This window comes from Amblyomma maculatum, chromosome 2, assembly GCF_055883805.1.
Source record: "Amblyomma maculatum isolate TAMU_Amacu chromosome 2, ASM5588380v1, whole genome shotgun sequence".
Lineage (NCBI taxonomy): Eukaryota > Metazoa > Arthropoda > Arachnida > Ixodida > Ixodidae > Amblyomma > Amblyomma maculatum.
In genome coordinates this window covers 100683982-100703709 of record NC_139345.1, presented here as the reverse complement: position 1 = coordinate 100703709, position 19728 = coordinate 100683982, and the positions used below count along the sequence as shown (strand labels likewise).

At 42.3% G+C, this 19728-nt stretch overlaps 1 protein-coding gene across 2 annotated transcripts in view; it reads right to left on the bottom strand.

Annotated features, from left to right (window-relative positions):
- The window catches only part of LOC146199404 (general transcription factor 3C polypeptide 4-like), a 41841-nt gene that overhangs the window by 9202 nt on the left and 12911 nt on the right, over nucleotides 1-19728 (bottom strand). For both annotated transcript variants that reach the window (XM_084594878.1, XM_084594879.1), the window contains 7 exons: nucleotides 19118-19238; nucleotides 18409-18494; nucleotides 14491-14636; nucleotides 8139-8283; nucleotides 3593-3682; nucleotides 3395-3500; nucleotides 289-334 (listed from right to left, as the gene is read on the bottom strand). In XM_084594878.1, coding sequence (XP_084451004.1) covers nucleotides 289-334; nucleotides 3395-3500; nucleotides 3593-3682; nucleotides 8139-8283; nucleotides 14491-14636; nucleotides 18409-18494; nucleotides 19118-19238 — 740 coding nt within the window. The remainder of the gene's footprint in view (nucleotides 1-288; nucleotides 335-3394; nucleotides 3501-3592; nucleotides 3683-8138; nucleotides 8284-14490; nucleotides 14637-18408; nucleotides 18495-19117; nucleotides 19239-19728) is intronic.

Here is a 19728-nt window from a genome sequence, read left to right as displayed (position 1 = left end):
AGGATGATAGACCTGGTTAAACCAGGTTAGCTGCTGATCCCAAGGTCATAGGTGCAATCCCAGCCATGGCAGCCATATTTCGATGTAGGTGAAATACAAACAAACCCACAGGCTGCGTGATGCCAGAGTACATTAAAGAACCCCAGGCGGTCTAAATTAATCTGAAGGCCTCCCCTAAGGCTTTCAGTGTTGCTCTGGGATGTTGATTTCCCCAATTCACAAGTTCAAAATATGTCCTATGTGGACAATCTACATTTGCCCATCAACTTGCGGCATCAGTGTTCTTACCTGCATTGGTTCTTTCAAGATGCTCTCTTGAACAATAGTGATGATGCTGAAAAGAAGCAGGAAAATACCATGATAAGCTTTACAGTGATGATAGCACATTTTTAGGGCACAGTACAAGCTGAGTGTAGTGCTTGTATTAGAGATAAAAATCTCACCATACTCTTTCAAACGTTTTTCTGCCGACTACCACAATGCAGCAAACATGGCTGCACGCCTGCCAATACATTTGTTTTTGTTGCTTTTCTTTCATAAAAACAACAAAAAGCTTTTATATAGACTGCGTCCTAGCTTACAATTCTGGGTAGTGGCGGGATTGTCAGGCATATACCCAAATACACCAGCAGATTTTCCTAATGTAGGCTCGCCTAAAGTGAGTTTAGAATTACGAAAAAAGCATTCAAAATGTGACAAAAATGATGCTCATTCACACACATACTTGCTGCTCAATATATAAAAAAACCATGACCTGCATGCTCCAGGAAGGACATGGATAGATCCATTTTCTGCCACCATTAACAGTTACGCAAAGCAAATCAAGTGCTCATATCAGCCCATTGCTCTGCAATGGATGACATTTGTTAGCTTGGGTAGTTATAAAGAAATAATGTCGCTTTGCCCCTAGCTGTGCTACGTCACAACAGGCTTGCATTAGACAGCACACAAAAGCAGCAAAAGTAGCACTGCCTTGCATACAAAGCCATTTGTCATTGCAACTTGCACAGAGTGCCGATGGCCAGCACATAATGGAGTGAATACTATTCCAGCAAAATTTCACTGGCCACACACGCCTAAAAAGTAATTCTTCTCAACTTGGTCAAATAAACTTTTTCTTACCTGACACTACTTTGACCTAATATCAAAGAACCTTTTGGGGTTATTGAAAAATAAATTTGTGTGAGCATTCTTGCAAAATTTCGTGGTTATACCTCAACAATATTTTCTCTACAGTACAATTCTATATTGTTGTGCAAAGCATACTGTTAACAAAATGTGGCAAAAAGTTTGTTCAGCATTCATTACGTTTCTATTGGTATACTGCGAGTCAAGACATTCTCAGATTTTGTTTTTCCCCGTGAGGCACAAGTCTTCAGCCTTAGATTTTTGCAATGCAGTAGCAGTAGACATGTCTCACACCAGAAATTTAAAATGAATAAAATTTAAAAACAAAAATGTTTTGATCTGCAGTACTGTTCCAGGAGTGCGAACAAACAAGGCCAAAAGAGATAAAACACTGGCTCGGAAATCAACTTCACAAAGTGATAACCTATTCAGAAAACCGCAATGAAGAAAAATGCCTATTCAAGCGTTTCCCCGATGTGCGGAGCCAACGCGGGCCAGGGAGAAAACATTTTTAGCGCACTTCCCTACACATTTCAGCAATGAAACTTTCGGACAGCATAGAAAAGGAGGCATGCAAGTGGATACAAATATATAAAAAAAAAGTTCATATTATGGCAGTCATTCGCGATTTCAAATCAGCTTCCCCCCTGAACTGACGTGGACAGAGAAGGAACATAAATGACAGGACTGAGACACATATTTTTATCTGTCTTCTCATGACAGAGTTCGGGCATGGGACTGTCAAAAGCAAACTATTAAATGGACATTGAGGAGAGACTGAACTTGGCCTGCGTTGACATACTTACTGCACTATGGCGGCGAAAATGCTACTTTGTACATATAGTAGCTTATGCAAGTCAAAAACAAAGGCTGTAAAAATGAAATGTGTCGACACCCATTTTCGCAAGCAAACTGCAGTGTGCTGAGAGAGATTTGTGCGTGCGTGTGCCTGAAGCCAGGCAACACCATCATTTACTTTCAAAACATTATCACCTAGTTCGGGAAGACGATTTCAATTTTTACTAAGAATAAAGGCCAGCTGGAATCGTCTTATGCGAAAGCATTTGACTGCGTAGATCACAGCAGATTGTGGCAAGCTCTCCAAGAGATGGGAGTTCCAATTCACCTCATCTGTCTCCTCAGGAACCTTTATGAAGGGCAAGAGGCCACAGTCAGAACTGGGCATGGTCTTACTGATTGGTTTCCGATTGAGAAAGGGGTGAGGCAAGGCTGCATACTGTCGCCCTGCCTATTTAACCTATATGCAGAGTGCATCATGAGGAAGGCCGGTCTGGACGAGTCTTCAGCTGGAGTGAAGATTGCTGGAAAACGTATCAACAACCTTAGATATGCGGATGATACCACTTTAATGGCAGAAAGTGAAGTGGAACTCAAGAGACTTCTGATGCGCGTACAAGAAGAGAGTGAGAAGTTTGGGCTTAAACTGAACATTAAAAAGACGAAGATCATGGCGTCTTGCCCTATCAAGTCCTGGAGCATCAATGGACAAGAAGTGGAAGCTGTGACAGATTTTCTGTTCTTGGGCGCCAAGATTACCTCGGAAGGAGACTGCAGCCATGAAATTAGGAGACGCCTGCTTCTGGGAAAGAGAGCAATTGTTAGCCTTGACCGCCTAGTAAAGAGCAGAGACATTAGTCTGCCAACCAAGATCCGTATAACCCGTGCTATGGTCTTTCCAGTTGTGATGTATGGATGCGAGAGTTGGACTGTGAAAAAGGCTGACCGCCGAAGAATTGACGCGTTTGAATTGTGGTGCTGGTGAAGACTCTTAAGAGTTCCTTGGACTGCCAGAAGATCAAATCAGTCGATATTGTCGACCATAAACCCTGACTGCTCATTGGAGGGTCAAATTCTAAAGTTAAAGCTCAGCTACTTTGGTCATCTGATGAGAAGAGAGGAGTCGCTGGAGAAAGATTTGATGTTGGGAAAGGTTGAGGGTCGCCGGAGAAGGGGTAGGCAGCGAACGCGATGGTTAGATGGCATTCTCGAGGCATTGCAGATGAAGCTATGTGATGTTAAGAAGATAGTGAGAGACCGGAAAGCGTGGCGTGACATGGTCCATAGGGTCACGAAGAGTCGGACACGACTGAACGCCTGAACTGAACTGAACTGGAATCGTCTTCAGTGTCCCTTTAACTGCCTTCAACGATCACATATCCCACTTTAAAATTAGGTTTCCTTCCAAGTTCTTCATTTTCCACAGCTGCCACGAGACTCAATGCTGTACAAAATACAAATTCCTTACTGATAAAAAACTGCGAAGTAGATGCCGCTAGGTGAAAGAGCCAGGCCAATGGGCTGTAGCATCCAAGGCAGCTCAATGCTAAGTCTCTCACTTTTGATGTTCAGATCTGGGACAGAGAGGATAAAGTGGTCAACAAGCAAGGAGACAAACATTATGAATGAGACATTTCCAATCAATGTAGCCATGCTTACAACTTACTGTTGTCAATGTAGACATTCATCAGGTCCCCTTTTATGGTAGAAACAAGCAGATGAAGGCTGTACTCTTTTGTTGGACAGGCATCAATAGCTGTTGAGAGTGGAGAAGAATTTGGACACTGAATGCATCATTGTGCAGTTACCTACAAAGTGGCAAGCAGAATTTTTTCAGCATATTTTCCATCAGTCTTTCAAAATAGGCTACTGGTAAGCAACATTTTCTGAGCATTTTTCATTGGCAGTAAGGCCACATAGAAACATAGAAGCTTCTTGAAAGTGACAAGTGTTTACAGAGTCGAAGCAGTGTGATCACATGCGTACCTTTTCCTAGATGTCATATATACTATCCACAACAGCTCAGAAAAACATGTCACTGTGCTCAATGACCATGTAGAAGCATTTTCTTCTTCATTTTCTCTATACTTTCATACTGGTAATACATTTCCCTACCTTGTACAGCGCAATTGTCATATTTTGCCCTTTGCAAGGTTTTCTATTACTAGTTTTCAGTGGCATGGTCACCGACTAAGTAGTTTTTCTGATGTCACACAATGCTTCACCCCCTTGCAAATAGTTACGGCATTAGGGACCTAGAAAGAATTACTAACCATCTTGTGAGATTCTGCACATGCTAGTCAACAGTAACTAAAAACCAAACCGTACCTGCTGCGATAACTCAGGGCACTGCTGGGCATCTTATGACAAAACAGTCTAATAAACAATGCATGCTTAGGTTGTTCTCTTTTCACTTGAAATATTGGCACGAGGAACAGTTAACACACTGAATTTCTTTATATCATGCCCTATGACATGCTTGCTTGATTTCAAACCACCAAGGTGCTAAAATGGTTGGCTGCTTGGCTGGCTAGAAACTACAGCACCAAGACTTTGCGCTAAAAACAAAGTACAGTAAACTCCAGCTAAGATGAACTCGATTAAGACAAATTTTCGAATGAGACAAACAATGCGAGTTCATTGCTTAGTTTACCATAAAGCTCAATGAAAAAAAAAAAAAAAAAAAAAAAAAAAAAAAAAAAAAAAAAAAAAGACGCCTAAGGTGAAACAATTTGTGTCAGCATCGGCTAAAATAAACCTTCACAGTGATGCAAACCCCCACAACACCATGAAGCAGTATCAGAGGACATCTTGCGCAGCATTAATAAGGAAATATATATATATATATATATATATATATATATATATATATATATATGATGCTTAAAATAAAGTAAGTTCAAGAAATTAAATTACTAATTCCCCAACACCCCTCACCTTTAAAGATGGTATCCGTGCACCTTCACACAACATTGCGGGAAAATTCCCTTGCAAGAGCGTGCTTTCTTGACAGTGGAAATGGAAGGGACCATTATGCCTATGCTGGTAGAGATCTGAGATTAGATCTTAGCATTGCGCATTTGTCGCATACCATGCACTGCCTCATACAGAAGAAGACTCAAATGCGAATTACGCACAGAATGCACTCACTCGCGATCCGTGGACTTAGGGCTTAAAAACTCCAAGGCCGCAACATGCATCACTGCAGTCCAGAGACTGTCAAAATATTTGTCACCTATGTGAAAGCACACGGAATGCCTGCTTACAGAGTCGTTAACAGCTATACTGCAGAATGAGCGAGATAAGAGAGACCTATGGGTTTGAAGCATCTGAAGCAGGATGGGAAACAAATCAGAAAAGTAAACACACACGCAGACAAATAGCAGCCACTGTGGGATACAATGAGACAATAGACTATGAAGAAAATAAAAAGCTAGCTAGATAAATGCAATTTCCAAGCAGGAAAGCATGATCTGGTTTCATGCTCCGTCTCTAACTCACTTAATGCGTAGCACAATAAATGCATTTTGCAGTTATCATTTGTTAACAGACATTCTGTTGGGTTGCTTTCATATACCATACATTCGGACAAATCACACCTATGCAGACTGTTCGCCAAGCTGTCTGCTCTGCGCTCACAGCCTTCCATGGCACTGCAAGCAGTAGGACTGCACGATGAAGAAGACCTGGTCGCACCGTCAAATGGAGTGTCAAAACTTAAGGGGAGACACGCGTCAAAAAAGCGAGTAATTTTGCAAAATTTTTCAGTTTTGAGTTTCTGACTGCAAAATTATCCTTGGGCATTCAGCTATAACTCCCTACAAAATCAAGGCAAAATTCGAACGCAAAGTTAGTAAGAAGCCCATTTTATTAAGTCACGATAGCTTGAGAAACTGCTACTTTCCGCGGACTTCGTTAAGTTGCAAGCGTCTGCCTCTTGAAAACGGGGCGCCGTAGAGTTAATACTACTAAGGCTAGAGCGAAAGCGATGTCGGCACTCCCATGTACACCCTCTCCACTCCTTTGCTAATCGTGTTCGCAGCCATGATAGTACTCCTCGCACACTACGGCTGCTTACAGCCAGCTAGGTGCAGCTGACCAAGTAATACGAAACTATCGCAAGTATGCTTTTATCAGCTTTTATATCACTTAAATTTTATTACTATAAGAAAATAAAATGTAAGAAAACTTTTTATGAACTTTAATGTGTTTTAGAGTTTTTTGTGCGAGTAAAGGAAAGATAATTAATAGGAGTACCATCATGGCGCTACGCGAGTGTAGCACTACCTCCTCGCCCCGCTTTATCCCCCTGCGTGGCACTGCCCGCCATTGTCGTTTGCACGGGGAGGTACAGTAAGCCTTCTCACAGACAGCACCTTCCGCAGTTGCGTATTTCGACTCAATATAATAAAACGAATGTGTTTTCAGCGCCTATTTCGAGCGCTTCTACTGGCCCTTTAAATCCCGTGGTGCTCTAGCACAGCCGCCATTGGCCGAAACCGCTTTCGCTACCGTCTGCTTTCGCATTGTGCGCCGTAAATATTGATCTCTCCAGTCCGTTTCTTTAATTTGTTAGAAAGGAACGACGAACCGAAGCAGTGCGATTTTCAAGCTCGGAAAGCTCAAACGAAGAAAGCGTACCAGGAATGCCATCGCAAGCCTCGATGAAAAGCGACAGCCGAAGGCAGTCACCCGAAGGCAGCTAGCTCTAACCAAGGCAACGGCCACTTGGGCGAAATTGAAGCCCCGGTGAATTTTGTGAGTGCCTCGGAGATCAAGATTTGACTTTTTGAGAATGACAGAGCATCGAGCAGTCGCCATCCCAAAAGTGCAGCGATATGTGACATCAGTGCACTTACGTTACTGGTAAGCGGGGCTGCTTGCCCAACGTGTGCTCTTGTGGCATGTGAGCCGCCTGAAAAATGGAAGGGCCTTTCGACCTTTCTTGAGCTCCGCTGCAAAAATAGCGAGTGCCCTGCATCGCTACTTTCCTCTACGTACGCTTTATGCCGCGTTGTGCCTGGTGGACTTGTGGATGGGGCCAGTGAAAGCCGCAGCTATTGGAGTGGGAGCGCCCGCGACAGCTTCGCTGTGAAGATCAAGGTGGTCGTAGCTGCACGCGCGATAGGTATCGGGCACAAACAGATGTCTTGGTTTTGTGGCATTCTCGCTTGCTGGCGCCGTTGCATCATAAAACCTTTGCAGCGATCGGTAAAAAAGTTCGTGCACAAACTTTCAAGCACTTATAATTGTCAGATTTGAATGAAATTGAAATTTTGTACACAGCTGCTTAAAAGTGGTCAGAATGGGGACATCTATCTGAATTATCGCTATCTCTTCTATATTTTTTTGCAAAAATTCAGAACTTTGACTAACAGCACCCAGAATATACAATTTTGGTGTTCTTGAATTTTTTTTTCATATAAAGAATATTGTGCATAAATTTCAACTAGTTTTGCACACATTACTTTACCTAAGCAGCAATATGAGCTACAGCAGGCTGCTTTAAACATAATTTTACTCCTTAAAGTGTGCACAGAAAGGCCTATATTTTACTCTAGAGGTCTCTATTACACAAAACCTATTCAAGATAAATAGAAATCAAGACCATATTTGGAATCAGCATGAAAAAACACTCAATGAACCAAGGATCATGATTATAGGTCAAATATTAAAAAAAAATCTTTCTCGAGGAGCATCTCCCCTTAACACTTTTTAAAACGTGTTCAAGACTCCTCACAACTTTTAAGCTCCTGAGAAAATATTTTACTCATTATGCTGAAAAAAGTGTCACATGATCATTTACATGCCATATATATAAGGCCATCAACCTTTAATGATGGAAGCACTTGCTGGAAGAAACCAGCAAGTGCTATTGTGCTCAACATATTTGTTACCATGTTCAAGCACAACCGACTGAGATTTCTGCTTTACAGTAAAATGCTTTACAAAAAGCATCAACAGTACATACTTTGTCCTTTGTATCGATGGCTAACTGCATTAAATCCAGAAGGAACCCTTGGCTCGCACAGCTTTAAGAACTGAGCTCCTGTCCCATCTGGTGCATTGCAGGCTTTATTGGTGCAACAGCGCTTATCCATTTCTGCTTTTGCTTTTCTTTTTATTGTTGTTCTCTTTATATCACTGTCAATTCGTGGACTGAAAAAAAGAATGTCGCTCTGTAATAGTAATACAAAAGCAGAGAAAAGCACCTGTTATGGGGGAGCTGCATGCATCGCGGCTGAAGCTGCTCTGCACGAGCTGCACCTGGCCTGCACCAGTATCCACTGTCAGTTGGCAGCACAGAAAAAAGCGGTCCTTGGCCACACACACCAGGCAGCTGCCTCCATCACTTTCCTGCACAGTAAAAAATTTTTTTCCTGTCTGCCTTTGCACTGCCAGCAATGCCAACAGAAAGAATCATAACTTCTGTTAGGATACCTCTTTATGCAGAAGATTGCTGCCTATTGTAGTGAAGCAAGACGAGGCTAAAAGTAGTACTGGTGCACTGGCACACTTCTTTGTGCCTATCAATTTGATGGCAATCGTTTCTGAGCTGCATCTGCACAGATAAAAGAAAGGAACAGCTCCTCTTAAAGCGGCTAACACTTTTCTGCAATCCAAGGATGCTTCCAAACCAGGTCTCATGTTCTTAATGTAAGTGCAGTTTGTTTGAACCGTACAGAGATGTGTTTTGAAGCCACCCTCAAGGCTTGATGCAGAACTTGCAGGTATGGCGCACCAAATGTACGCAGTACACAGAAACCAAGGCAACCCACAGAGACGATGTAGCAGCCGTGAAAAGCCTACACTACAGTAGAGCTCCACGCAGGCTGTTACATCATATTGTTACAGGGCAGCAAGCCAGAGAACAGAAGAAGATGACCGATGCCGATGAGACGAGTTTAATCATGCCGGCGGGCCTAACGCAAGAACTCCTGCCAGCGCCACTGGCCGCTTCTTCGTCCATAACAATATGAAAATGTATTTGGAGACAAATAATACAGGTCAAGTATGGCATGGCAGTCAAAATATCGAGCCAGGCCTTTCTTTCAAGGAAGATGCCAAAGCTATAAAAGTTGCACAACTGGCATGTCTAACTGGAGAGCTTCACACTTAGTAAAGGGCCTGTCACACTAGCACGACACGGCGCCGATTTGGCCTGCCAACAGAGCATTTTCCTGATGTCTGCGTCTATGTCACACTGCGCCGACGGAAACAGTCGGCTGACAGTACGGCTGACAGTCGGTGTCAGCGCCGCGTCGCTCGCAAGATGGTTGTCGGCCGACGGTCGCTCAACTCCTATGTCACATTAGTCAGACAACGTGCGAAACCTCCCACCAACTAGGCCTTCTCGTATCTTCTCGTGTCACTATTCCATTCCTTTTCTTAATCCTTTTATTTTTTCTGCCATGCAAGATTCTCCTTTCTATACCTACTCCCGTTTTTATTTTATTTGGTTTATTCTCATGAAATTAAGGGACACTTCATTTTTAATTCTATTTCATAAATTTGACCATACCAAAACGAACGCCTCACCAGTCGTGATTATGGGCCAAGACTGAATACTGCCCAGTATTTTATGACTGTGGTTGCCAGATCAGAACAGCAGTGTTCGAAAAATAAAAGCTGTAAACGGCGAATAAGAGACAGTATATTACAAAACAGGAAAAAAAAAAACACCTCTACCCGTGGGATCGAACTTACGACCTCCTGTTTGATAGCCAGCTGCGCTAACCACTGCACCACAAAAGTTTGGCCTAACCAGTGCTTTCAGAGGTTGAGATATGGTTTTAGCTGATATGCTGTCTTGCATTGTGAAGGTCGCGAAGGCAGTAGGAGCGTTTACCGCTTAATTAACTGACTGTCCAGCTTGCTGTGAGTAAAGTGATGATAATTTGAATCATGCCGTGTAGTGCAGCAACAGGTAAAACCTTTGGCGGATTTCGTAAAACCTTAGGCGGATTTCACAGGATCTGCCGCAGGATCACGGCTGCTGTTGGTTCTGTTTTAAAGTTTAAAGGGAAGTTCTCCGCTTTTTTGCGCACACAATTCTTGCAGCACATTGAATTTTGGAACAATAATTTATTGCACAATGCGTAACGTAGAGTTGAAATTGGCTTGCGAAGTATACGAAGCAGCGGCTAGACGTTATGACCGTAAACACAACGATCGAAGTGCGTAGGAGGATCGGCAGCTCTAGGCTGGCTTCAGAAAAATAATCACTTCATTTCATCATTTCTTTGTCACGTACTATGTTCATTTTGTACTATTCTGTGCAGTTCTGAAACGCAGAAAGATTGCTCACGGTCCCGAAGAGCGCTGCAAATCTATGCGCCCTAAATTCACTCGCCCTGAAAGGAAAACGCTGCCGTTGATATTCCACACGCATTCGACAGCCCTGAGTAATTGGCGGCTCACGATCGCGTTTTGGTCAAGGATTATGCATTGATTCTACTTTTTTACGTAAATTAGTGCTGAAGAGTATTCGCTGTCGACGTGGTATACGAGTCGGCTTTGCGTTCGAGAAAGCTTTTGCTCGGCGGTCAATCTTTGGAAGACTTGGTCACCAACAGTCGGCAGACTGGTTTTGTCGGTGTCCCTGGCCTCAAAGCCTGTCACACTAGGAAGACATTTGGTTTTTGGTCGCGTTGGTGTCGTCGTCGGCCTAGTGTGACAGCTTGGTTGGCGGCAGACACGGTCGGTGTCGTTGTCGGGTCAGCGTCGCGTCGTGCTAGTGTGACAGGCCCTTAAGAATTTGCTTGCAGAGTTGATGCTTCACTCACGCAAATTATTGCATGCTCACAGCATCAGGCCCTTGAGAGCAATGCACAGGAGTATAGTGTACCAATGGGTGCGCTCTGCTTTAACTGAAAGCCACTCAGGGTATGATGTTGGCCCACTCTAGTGCTACTGCTAAAAGACTTTGCGCCAGCGCAGATATACATCAACACACAGAATGTTTTTCACGGTTTATTCTTTTCTTTCATCGCTCTTTCTTTTACTTGCTTGCTACTTTAGTGCTTACTTACTCCCATGACACAGTGAAAACAAATTAGCCCAGCTGGTAAATGTTCAAGCCAAACAAATCCCATGACAAGTACTTAGGTTACTAAGATCAATGGAAAGCTAACCCAGCAACATACCTAGCAGCTAACATAACAGTGGCAGTGCAGGTCATACATTGAATATGGCCTTTATTAAAACAATTTTGCTCTGTAAGCATGGGAACAAATGTTGATACATGCTGAGAGCAAGTGCATTTCATACAGGTCTGCGATATTCTGTGCATAGCCATAAGCTACCAGCAGAAGAAGAGCGCTTTTAAAAGTAGCTTTTCAAGTCTTTTGCATTTTCCTCTACATTTTCTGCTTCTGTCACCTTTGTGATGAGCTTTGCAGTAGAAGGCGATGTCAGATGGCCCCTTTCAGCTACTGTGGGTAACAATGCAACCCCTACAAGTCAACAAATCGTGAGCTGAATGCCCCCTAGGAGCTTTCAGGATCATCTAGCTTCCAAATCATGGATGAGATGGAATATAAAGGTGGCCACTATGCAAGCATGAAGAGAATTTAGTGAGACCAGTGTATGTGTACAACCTCTAATTTACATGATTTTGTTTATGCGTGTGGAGGATATCAACTCCATAACACTTCAGACTTTACTCTTGCCCTTAGATAACTGGGTTCCAGGCCAAGTCAAAGAAATACATGCTAATGCGAGATGAAACATCAGTAAAGGTACTGATGCATTTAAACGGGCCACTCCAGACATGTTGATGGCAATCTCATCCTTCAGCAGTATAAGAATGTGCTCGTTCATTTTAGCAAATGAACTTCACACTACTGCGGAAATAATTTCCAACATGAACGCAGAGAAAAATGATGTGAACTTGGCGCAACTAGTATTTTGCCCTGTTCGAATCACAGACATTCACTGCTTCAGTGAATCCGGATGCATGCAGCAAGTATTTGAAGGAGCCAGCAAACCCAGTGTGTTTCTCACCCCATCACAAAGGAATGGAACCCCAACATGAGCAGGCAAAGGAGCTGTGCTGTGGTGGTGAACACGTTGGAACTACTCGTACAGTTGAAATACAGAAATATATCCAGACTGCAAAGAACTTTTACGAGCTTATCTCTAGGAAGCATCCGAAGCTGGGGCATGCAAGTGTGGCAAACATGAGCAATAACACTTCCTACCCTGCGCTGGAGAACACAATAGACCTATGAGTACAGTAGAAGCAATCAACTGTATGAACTGCAAAAATCTTCAAGAGGCTACCTTAAGGAAGTGCCCAAAGGTAAAAAGCGAAATAAAGATTATGAAAAAAAAAAAGGAAAAAGTGAGAGCGATCACTCTACTCACAGGGAAACAGTTTATCTTGAGAGAAGGTACATGTGCAACTGACAAGCTCAAATTATGCAAATCTACTGACAGCACATTAGGTAAAAAAGGGCCACCTTGCTGTGCAGAAGGCATTGGCTCCAGCTCTGCAAGACTGCTATGCATGTGAAATGCACAGGAGGACTCTGCGATGTTACCACAGCTGCCAAAGTGCACTCCAAGTGTTGGGGCACAGCGGCCTCTGCATCCAATACAAAAGATGACTAAATCAGGGTGATGCCGAAATGATCGATATGCGCTTTATGGCTGATAACTGCTGGTTTGGACATGCCAAATGCTGAGGCAGCAGTCCAAATTTTAAAAGAGAATTCTTTAATATAAGACAACCACCTTGACTCTGTCGTCAGCACTATCACTACCAAAAATGTTTCTCAATCACCAGTATTTTAGCGAAATGTTAAAGATCTACAAAGCCACCTAGTGGACTTCATGCAAAGGACTTTAAGCTACCACTTTCCAGTGCTGATAATACCTGAACCAAATGTTACGCATCTTTTCGATTGTGTGGATATGAGAATGTCTGCCTAAGCAAGTGGAAATCCAAGCAAAATTTTACAATGCAAGTGCTTTGACTTCACTTATATTCGGCATCAAGTTCCTGGAAGCAGCAACAATGAATATCCTGCTTTTAGGGGTGTACGAATACTCATTTTAGGGTGTGACTTTAGTTTATTCTCTTTCATCGCCTATAAGGAAAGTTATGTATCACTTAACTATCAGAGTTAACGTACTAGCCCTCTCAGTGTGGCTTTAGCTCCACAAGGTAACACCACACCGCAGCACCACTGCTTGAATGTTTCACACAATCGTTCGTTTTGTATGATTATTAGCAAAAGTAGAGAATATTAGTGCAAATATTAAATTCAGTGCTACTATCCTCATTCAAATCGCATTCAATTATGCACAGAAGCTACGCTATTTGTATTCAATGTGGTAGTGGAGTTACACTATTCCTAATCAATTCAATTTCAGAAAAGCATTATTTGCACACTCGTAATTTCTATTACTCTGAACCCGACCAGTCGCATAGCCTCTATTATAGGTGGCTATACACCAACTGAGAGCAGAGTTATGCTTTAGGAGAGCTGTACGTGGCCTACATACATGTGTGTGTTTGTAAGATCCAGTATTTGCAAATGTGCATGGACTGCCCCACAGACATAGTGATAGCTGCCTGATCATATGCAAGTGCTAAGTTCTGTTCCTATGAGGGTCCATCTCTGGATCATGTGTAAGTGACATACATTGGTGCAGCTGTGAGACATGGACTGCGTGTGTGCTACCTGTTGAACCTACGTGAGAGACAAGTGCCAGCCAGTGTGGGCGCAGACATCTCTAAACTCCAGGTCACTCCAAGCAATTCATTATTATGAATAATCACCCTCAATTCGCATTCTCTCTCCTTTCTTATGCGTGGAGAAGAAAGCTAGGGTCATGTTACCACCAGCCGAGCTTTCCATCTTTCCTCTCATTAAGCTTTACTAACCTTCTAACCAGTATGATGGGCTGAAAGTGAGAGTTAAGCCATAGTAACTGCGTCTGAATGGAAGCAAACGAACTCGTTTTAAAATTTTACTACTAATTCAAGAACTCCTGGTGACCAAAACAATCAGGAGCCTTCATTTAATGCTTGCCTGACTGCCTGCTACATATCTTCAGCTAATAAAGAACAACCCACTACGGCGGTTCTGTGGTTAGTGTGCTCAGCTACTGAGCGGAAAACCCAGGCTAAATCCTGGCTGAGGTGGAAACATTTCAACACTAAAACCTTTAGGCACTTCCTCAGCATTGATGTTTTATTTCAGTGTCTAAGCAATGGCAAAACAAAAAGAAAAAAGGCCACTTCCACATCATGGATTCACCTCCTGCACAACAACATAACACAACAAAATGAAACCATGGAGACATAGAATAACATTATTCAGTTAACTGAGTGCATTTGTTCCACTGTGCTTGCACCTGAACCTTTCGTAATGCTAAGAACACTGAGAGAAGGCAGAAGATCTTAACACACATTTGAGGAAACCCTCAAGAACATGACTCCACACCATAAACAGCACGGTTTCACAGAAAGAAATTTCGTGTGGTTCACTCCCATGCACCACTCCTTTGCAAGAAAGCTAGCCACAAGGAAAACAAGTGAGCACACTGACTTACTCTGCACAGCACGTGCTGTGCTGGTATGCAGTCAGTCTTCCAGAGGACAAGCGGGTCACCCAGGTGCACCTTGTCCTCCTCAGTGCAGCATAGCACCACCGTCTGCACGATCACACTGCCATCGTCCGAGCAAGCCAACAGAAGACCTGGCAAAAGCAGGTCATGCCATGTGTCCAGCTGATTACAAAAAAACCTAGTCTGCATTACACAAGTAGGCAATTAACAGCACATTCGTTACCCTATGCTACTAAATGCAAATAGCTGTGATGCTCACTCAATGTTTGCCTCTTAGCAATTTAGTGTAAATTTTATTGGCTGAGGGAGGATTGACCCATCGTTGGGTTTCTAAAATTTTGAATACTTTTCATATAGTATGGGATGTTTGATTCGCACAGCACTACTGCTATTCAAACTATCCATGAGTATGGAAAGTGTGGCGACACAGACTGGGCGCCACACAATAAGCAGAGAGGCTGCACATTTCTGCAGCATGTTAATTTACGCAGCCGATCTTAATGCAATCTGCATTTGATCCTTTGTCTTCAGACACAAGCAGCACATACGTTCGAGTAATGCAACCAAAGTTTTCAAATTCAAAGGATGTTGAGACTACATAGCCAAGGATTGCATGGGAAAAGTACAAACTGTCTGTAAACAATCCTAGGCTGTTAATGCGTGTGAAATGAATCTTGTAAATTATGTACTGTAGTTTGCCATCTAGTGCATAGAAGAGGAGTGCAAATATCGAAATTTTCGAACACAAATTCAATACGAACATGTGAAAAAAATTTCTTTGAACATTAATACCTTATCAGGAAAAAAAAAATAAAAATAGCAAACAACGTTTGTATTAATTATTTCAGAATGCATATGGCATCTGCGAACTGAATAAATATAGAACTGCACGGAAGTGAAAAAAAAATAATAATAATGACAAGTCTAGTGTCGCGACAGTAATGCTCCAGCTTTCGCATTACTCCAGTGCAGGTTCTGCAGTGCCCACAACTTTTTTTTTTTCTTTACTACTGTGGCTTAAAATACATAGCTTTAGGTTCTGGCAAAAAACGAAAATGACCAAAGCGGTTGTCGCGAACCAATCACAGCAGCGCATGCAGGCTGCAACTTCACCCCCTATCGCCATCCTCCGCAAGCCAGTTTGCTTCAGCATGTGGACCTAAAACGAGATGATCGGTGTCAATGAGGCTCACAGGCAGCCATGAGGCTCACAGGCAGCCGCCAATTGCACCGTGGCTAGACACACTGACGCATCTCATGGTGCTGGACTTCGTTTCCTGACCCGCAAGCACGTACTGGCAGCTCTTGATGGCCACCAGCAGATTATTGTGTGGGCTTTTGACGCGTGGTGGCAGTCGCTTCATGAGGAAACAGCAAGTTGAGTGGTGTGGTAAGTGAATGTTACTGCCGTTTAGAAATGTGGTGATATTTTGCTGCGAGCTTAGACCAGCTAGAAATGCGTAATTTTTTAATGTTAGAAGGTTTGCAAACCGCACTTTCCGTACTCACGAATAGTTTAAATAGCAGAAGTGCTGTGCGAATCAAACATCCCATACTATATGAAAAGTATTCAAAATTTTAGAAACCCAACGATGGGTCAATCCACTCTCAGCCAATAAAATTCACACTAAATTACTAAGAGGGACAGCTTATTAATACGAAAAGGAGGAGGTCCGAGCAGCAGGGTAGATATATGTAATAGATAGGGGCGTGCGAATACTGAAATTCTCAAATATGAATTGAATATGGATATGGGAAAAAACGCCTTTGAATATTGAACACCTTAGCAGTGAAAACAGCATAAAAAATTAAAAATTAGTAAAGGTGTTACTTTTGATTATCTTAAAATTCACATGGTATTTGCATATAAAACTAAACTAGAATCGCACGGAAGTGTATACCCTACTGAAAACTCCAGTATATACTTTATAAAGGATTCTGTATGCCGTTTTTTTTTTCTTCATGCAATTAAGCATTGCGCTGAAGAAGAAGATGAAGAACGCTCGGTCACCTGCAGCTAATGCTTTCACTCCACATTCGGTTAACAGCATTGAACACTTCTCTTTAAATGCGGGCAGGTAGCTTATGCTCTCGCGTCGTACTCCTAAAGGATACGCTTAGGTGTCCCCAATAATGTAGCACCTTACCCTGATAGGACGTGATAAGGGAATAATGTAGCAGGCAAAAGAAGCTTTGCCGTTGCTATAACAATTCAACTAGGGCTAACCAGAGTTAAACCACAATTTTTTTGAATACGAGTCTAATAATGAACATATTCATGAAATTTCGAGCATTCGTGCACCCCCATCTCTAACAAACTCGGGTATAGTAAAGTGAAACTGAAGTCCCAGTTCGTCTTCTATAGATGACTACATTTTTCCCCCTTTATAGTAAAGACATTTTTGACAAACATCGGTTATGGTAAAGTGCATCCAGCTGCGGCAAGGCACTTTTCACGAAACGACATTATTGCGAAACAAATTTTTCCTTTCACAAAAAAAAACAAACAAAATATTGTTTTAGATGGCTTTGCCACCACGCTCCTAAGCTATGAGGCGAAGCCAACTTCAAGCAGACCTTGGAGCTGTGTGGGAAAGCATGGGGTGCATAGAAAAAAAAATAAAAAAAGTAAAGCTGGCACATGGAAAGGCGGCGGCTCAGTCTGTTCAGAAAGTAAAAGGGAATAAAAGCGCAGCAAGAAGCATTAGGCCGTGGTGGCAAAAAAAAAAAAAAAAGGCGCGCCATGTATGGCTTTACCGCACTTGACTGTCACGTGCATTTCTCCTCTACTGCCTCTTAAATGACAGAAACAGTGGAAGACGGTGTCGTGTTCATGCAAGGCTCTGGTTTTTATATGAAATCAAACTCAGTTGCATTTGTAGCCATGTTGCATTCATGCTAAAGAGGTACTTCCACAAGACGTAAACAAAAAAATGTTGCAGCCGAAAAAAAAAATTAAAAAGTGCAGAGAAGAAGAGAGGAGTGGGAGGTATTTTAGTGTGTTTCCTTTTTATAAAGTAACAAGGCACGTTTGGTACGTAGCCATATAATTACCAGCCGTCTTCACTGCCATGTCATCGCCAACAACTGATATCGTAAAGACCCTGAATTAGTCAAAATTTCTGCCGGTCTGAGTGACTTTACTATAAAGGGGATCTACTGTAATAGCAAACTGCAGGTGAGGGAAATGTAAACATACAGTGTCATGAAATTGGGCATGATTTTTACTAAACTATAAAATGATCCAGATGTTTGTATTTTTTACACACACAGCAGACCAGATTAAAATAGAAATTTTAAAGGTTCTAGAGACACCAGTCCTTACCCAAAGTTACCCTTGTAGCATCAAATAAACAGGTAGCTCACAAAGAAAACAAACTAGCCCATAAAGGGAGACAGGACTTAGAAGATGACCATATCAATTGAGGCCTATCGTTCAATATCATAGCTCATTCTCATTCATTCCAATGCTATTCAGGCATTCATTATTGTTATCACAGCACAAATTTATTGTAGGCTTGTAGTTACGAACACAGAGTCACAGAGTCCAGCACCAGCGCGCCGCTCGTGCCAACCACCGCTTCGTCGTCGTCGGCACCAAACACGGCTGTCGCGCGGCGCTAGGCACGTGGCAATATTATCAAATGTTCAGCTCTTGGAATCTGTTTTTCGAAGTAATACAGAGGTATGAGGGTATTCATAGCAGGTTTCCGTAGATGGGCTTTGCATCTCACAACTTTAAAAACAACTTTAAAGCAAGGCTGAAACACAAATCGGCACATCCTTGCACAAATGAGAGTGGCAGAACAACATGCGAAAGCAACAGCAAAAAACCATTCCAGCACATTTTCGGCAAATGAAAACAATTAAAGGCACACAAGAAAACAGGGGGTTCAACTCTACCAGTGGTTTTGGATGTCTTGTGCCAGCAGAGTCTTGCCGCACGCATGATGTTTGTTTGCTGTTCCTTCAGGAGCTCAACTTGAAAGCTGGAAGAAATGAAAGAGAAAGACAGGTTCGTAAGCACTCTGTTACCGAAATATCTTGCATAACACACTCCTCAGCCCCTAGCAGGGCTGAAAAAAAAAAAAAAAAAAAAAAAGAATTCAGACGCCTCCCCTGAAAACCTTTGCGTGACACAACAATTAGGAAGACTGTGGCGATTTTATCTTTTAACGCAGTAGCCAGGCCATGGAACATGTCAATGACTAGATGACAACCTATCCAACTCTGTGCTACAATTGCAAACAAGCTATACGTCCTAAGCATGTTATTTTTTCCATCACAGTCAGCCCGTCGAGGCATCAATTACTTGAGAGTGCATAGAGATCAAAGGTTTTTTTATACAACCTAAAAAATGCAGTTTTTAATTCTTCAAAAAAAACACTGGTCACTTCTACATTTTTTTTCACACACACATCCCTTAGATGGTTTAATAATTTGTTTTGCCTGCATTCAATCAACAGCAAAATGCTATTTTTGATTTCCGGTGCAGTCTTTAAAAGAAAAAGAAAAATGTTACTAGTAGTTTATGCTGGGACGGCCCCAACGTAAGCCACAGCAGAGGAATATGTCACATAATAAAACCAAACAGGGTTTTGCAGAAACTCACCTTTCGCTATCGACCAGGGTTGGAACCTTCCAAAAAAGAACTGAACCACCACGAGTGACTCCGATCAAGAGGCAAAACGACTCTGCATCATCACCTTCAATCAGATGAGACCATGTGATTTCTGTTGAGGAAGAAAATGTGACCAGATAACTCTTCATTGAAACAAACACACACAAAAAAAGAACTGACCTAAAAAGTTTTAATAAACGAACAAGCAAGGCTTGTACGGCAAAGCAGCAAACATGGAAAGAAGTCCCACATAAAAATAAGCCCCACACTCAAGTAAAGTGGAATTGTGTTCTCGCTCACCCCATAGGCACAGAATTGAAGTTCATAATGCCCTACAAAGCCCATTTGATTGACTGTTAAATTATGCAACTGGTGAATGCAGGAACATTTAGTTTTACCCCAAATTATTTATTCCAAAGAATATCATTATACATTGACAAAGGCAAAACTGGCTCAAGCCCACGACCAGCGCGTTAAAAGTGCCTACAAACATAGCAAAGCAGCTGGCACTGCAAAAGTGGATGTTTTGACACATCTGTGGAAACTATGATGAAAAGAAATTCCAGTCAGAGCAGCAATTTACAGAATCTTCTTTACTTTAC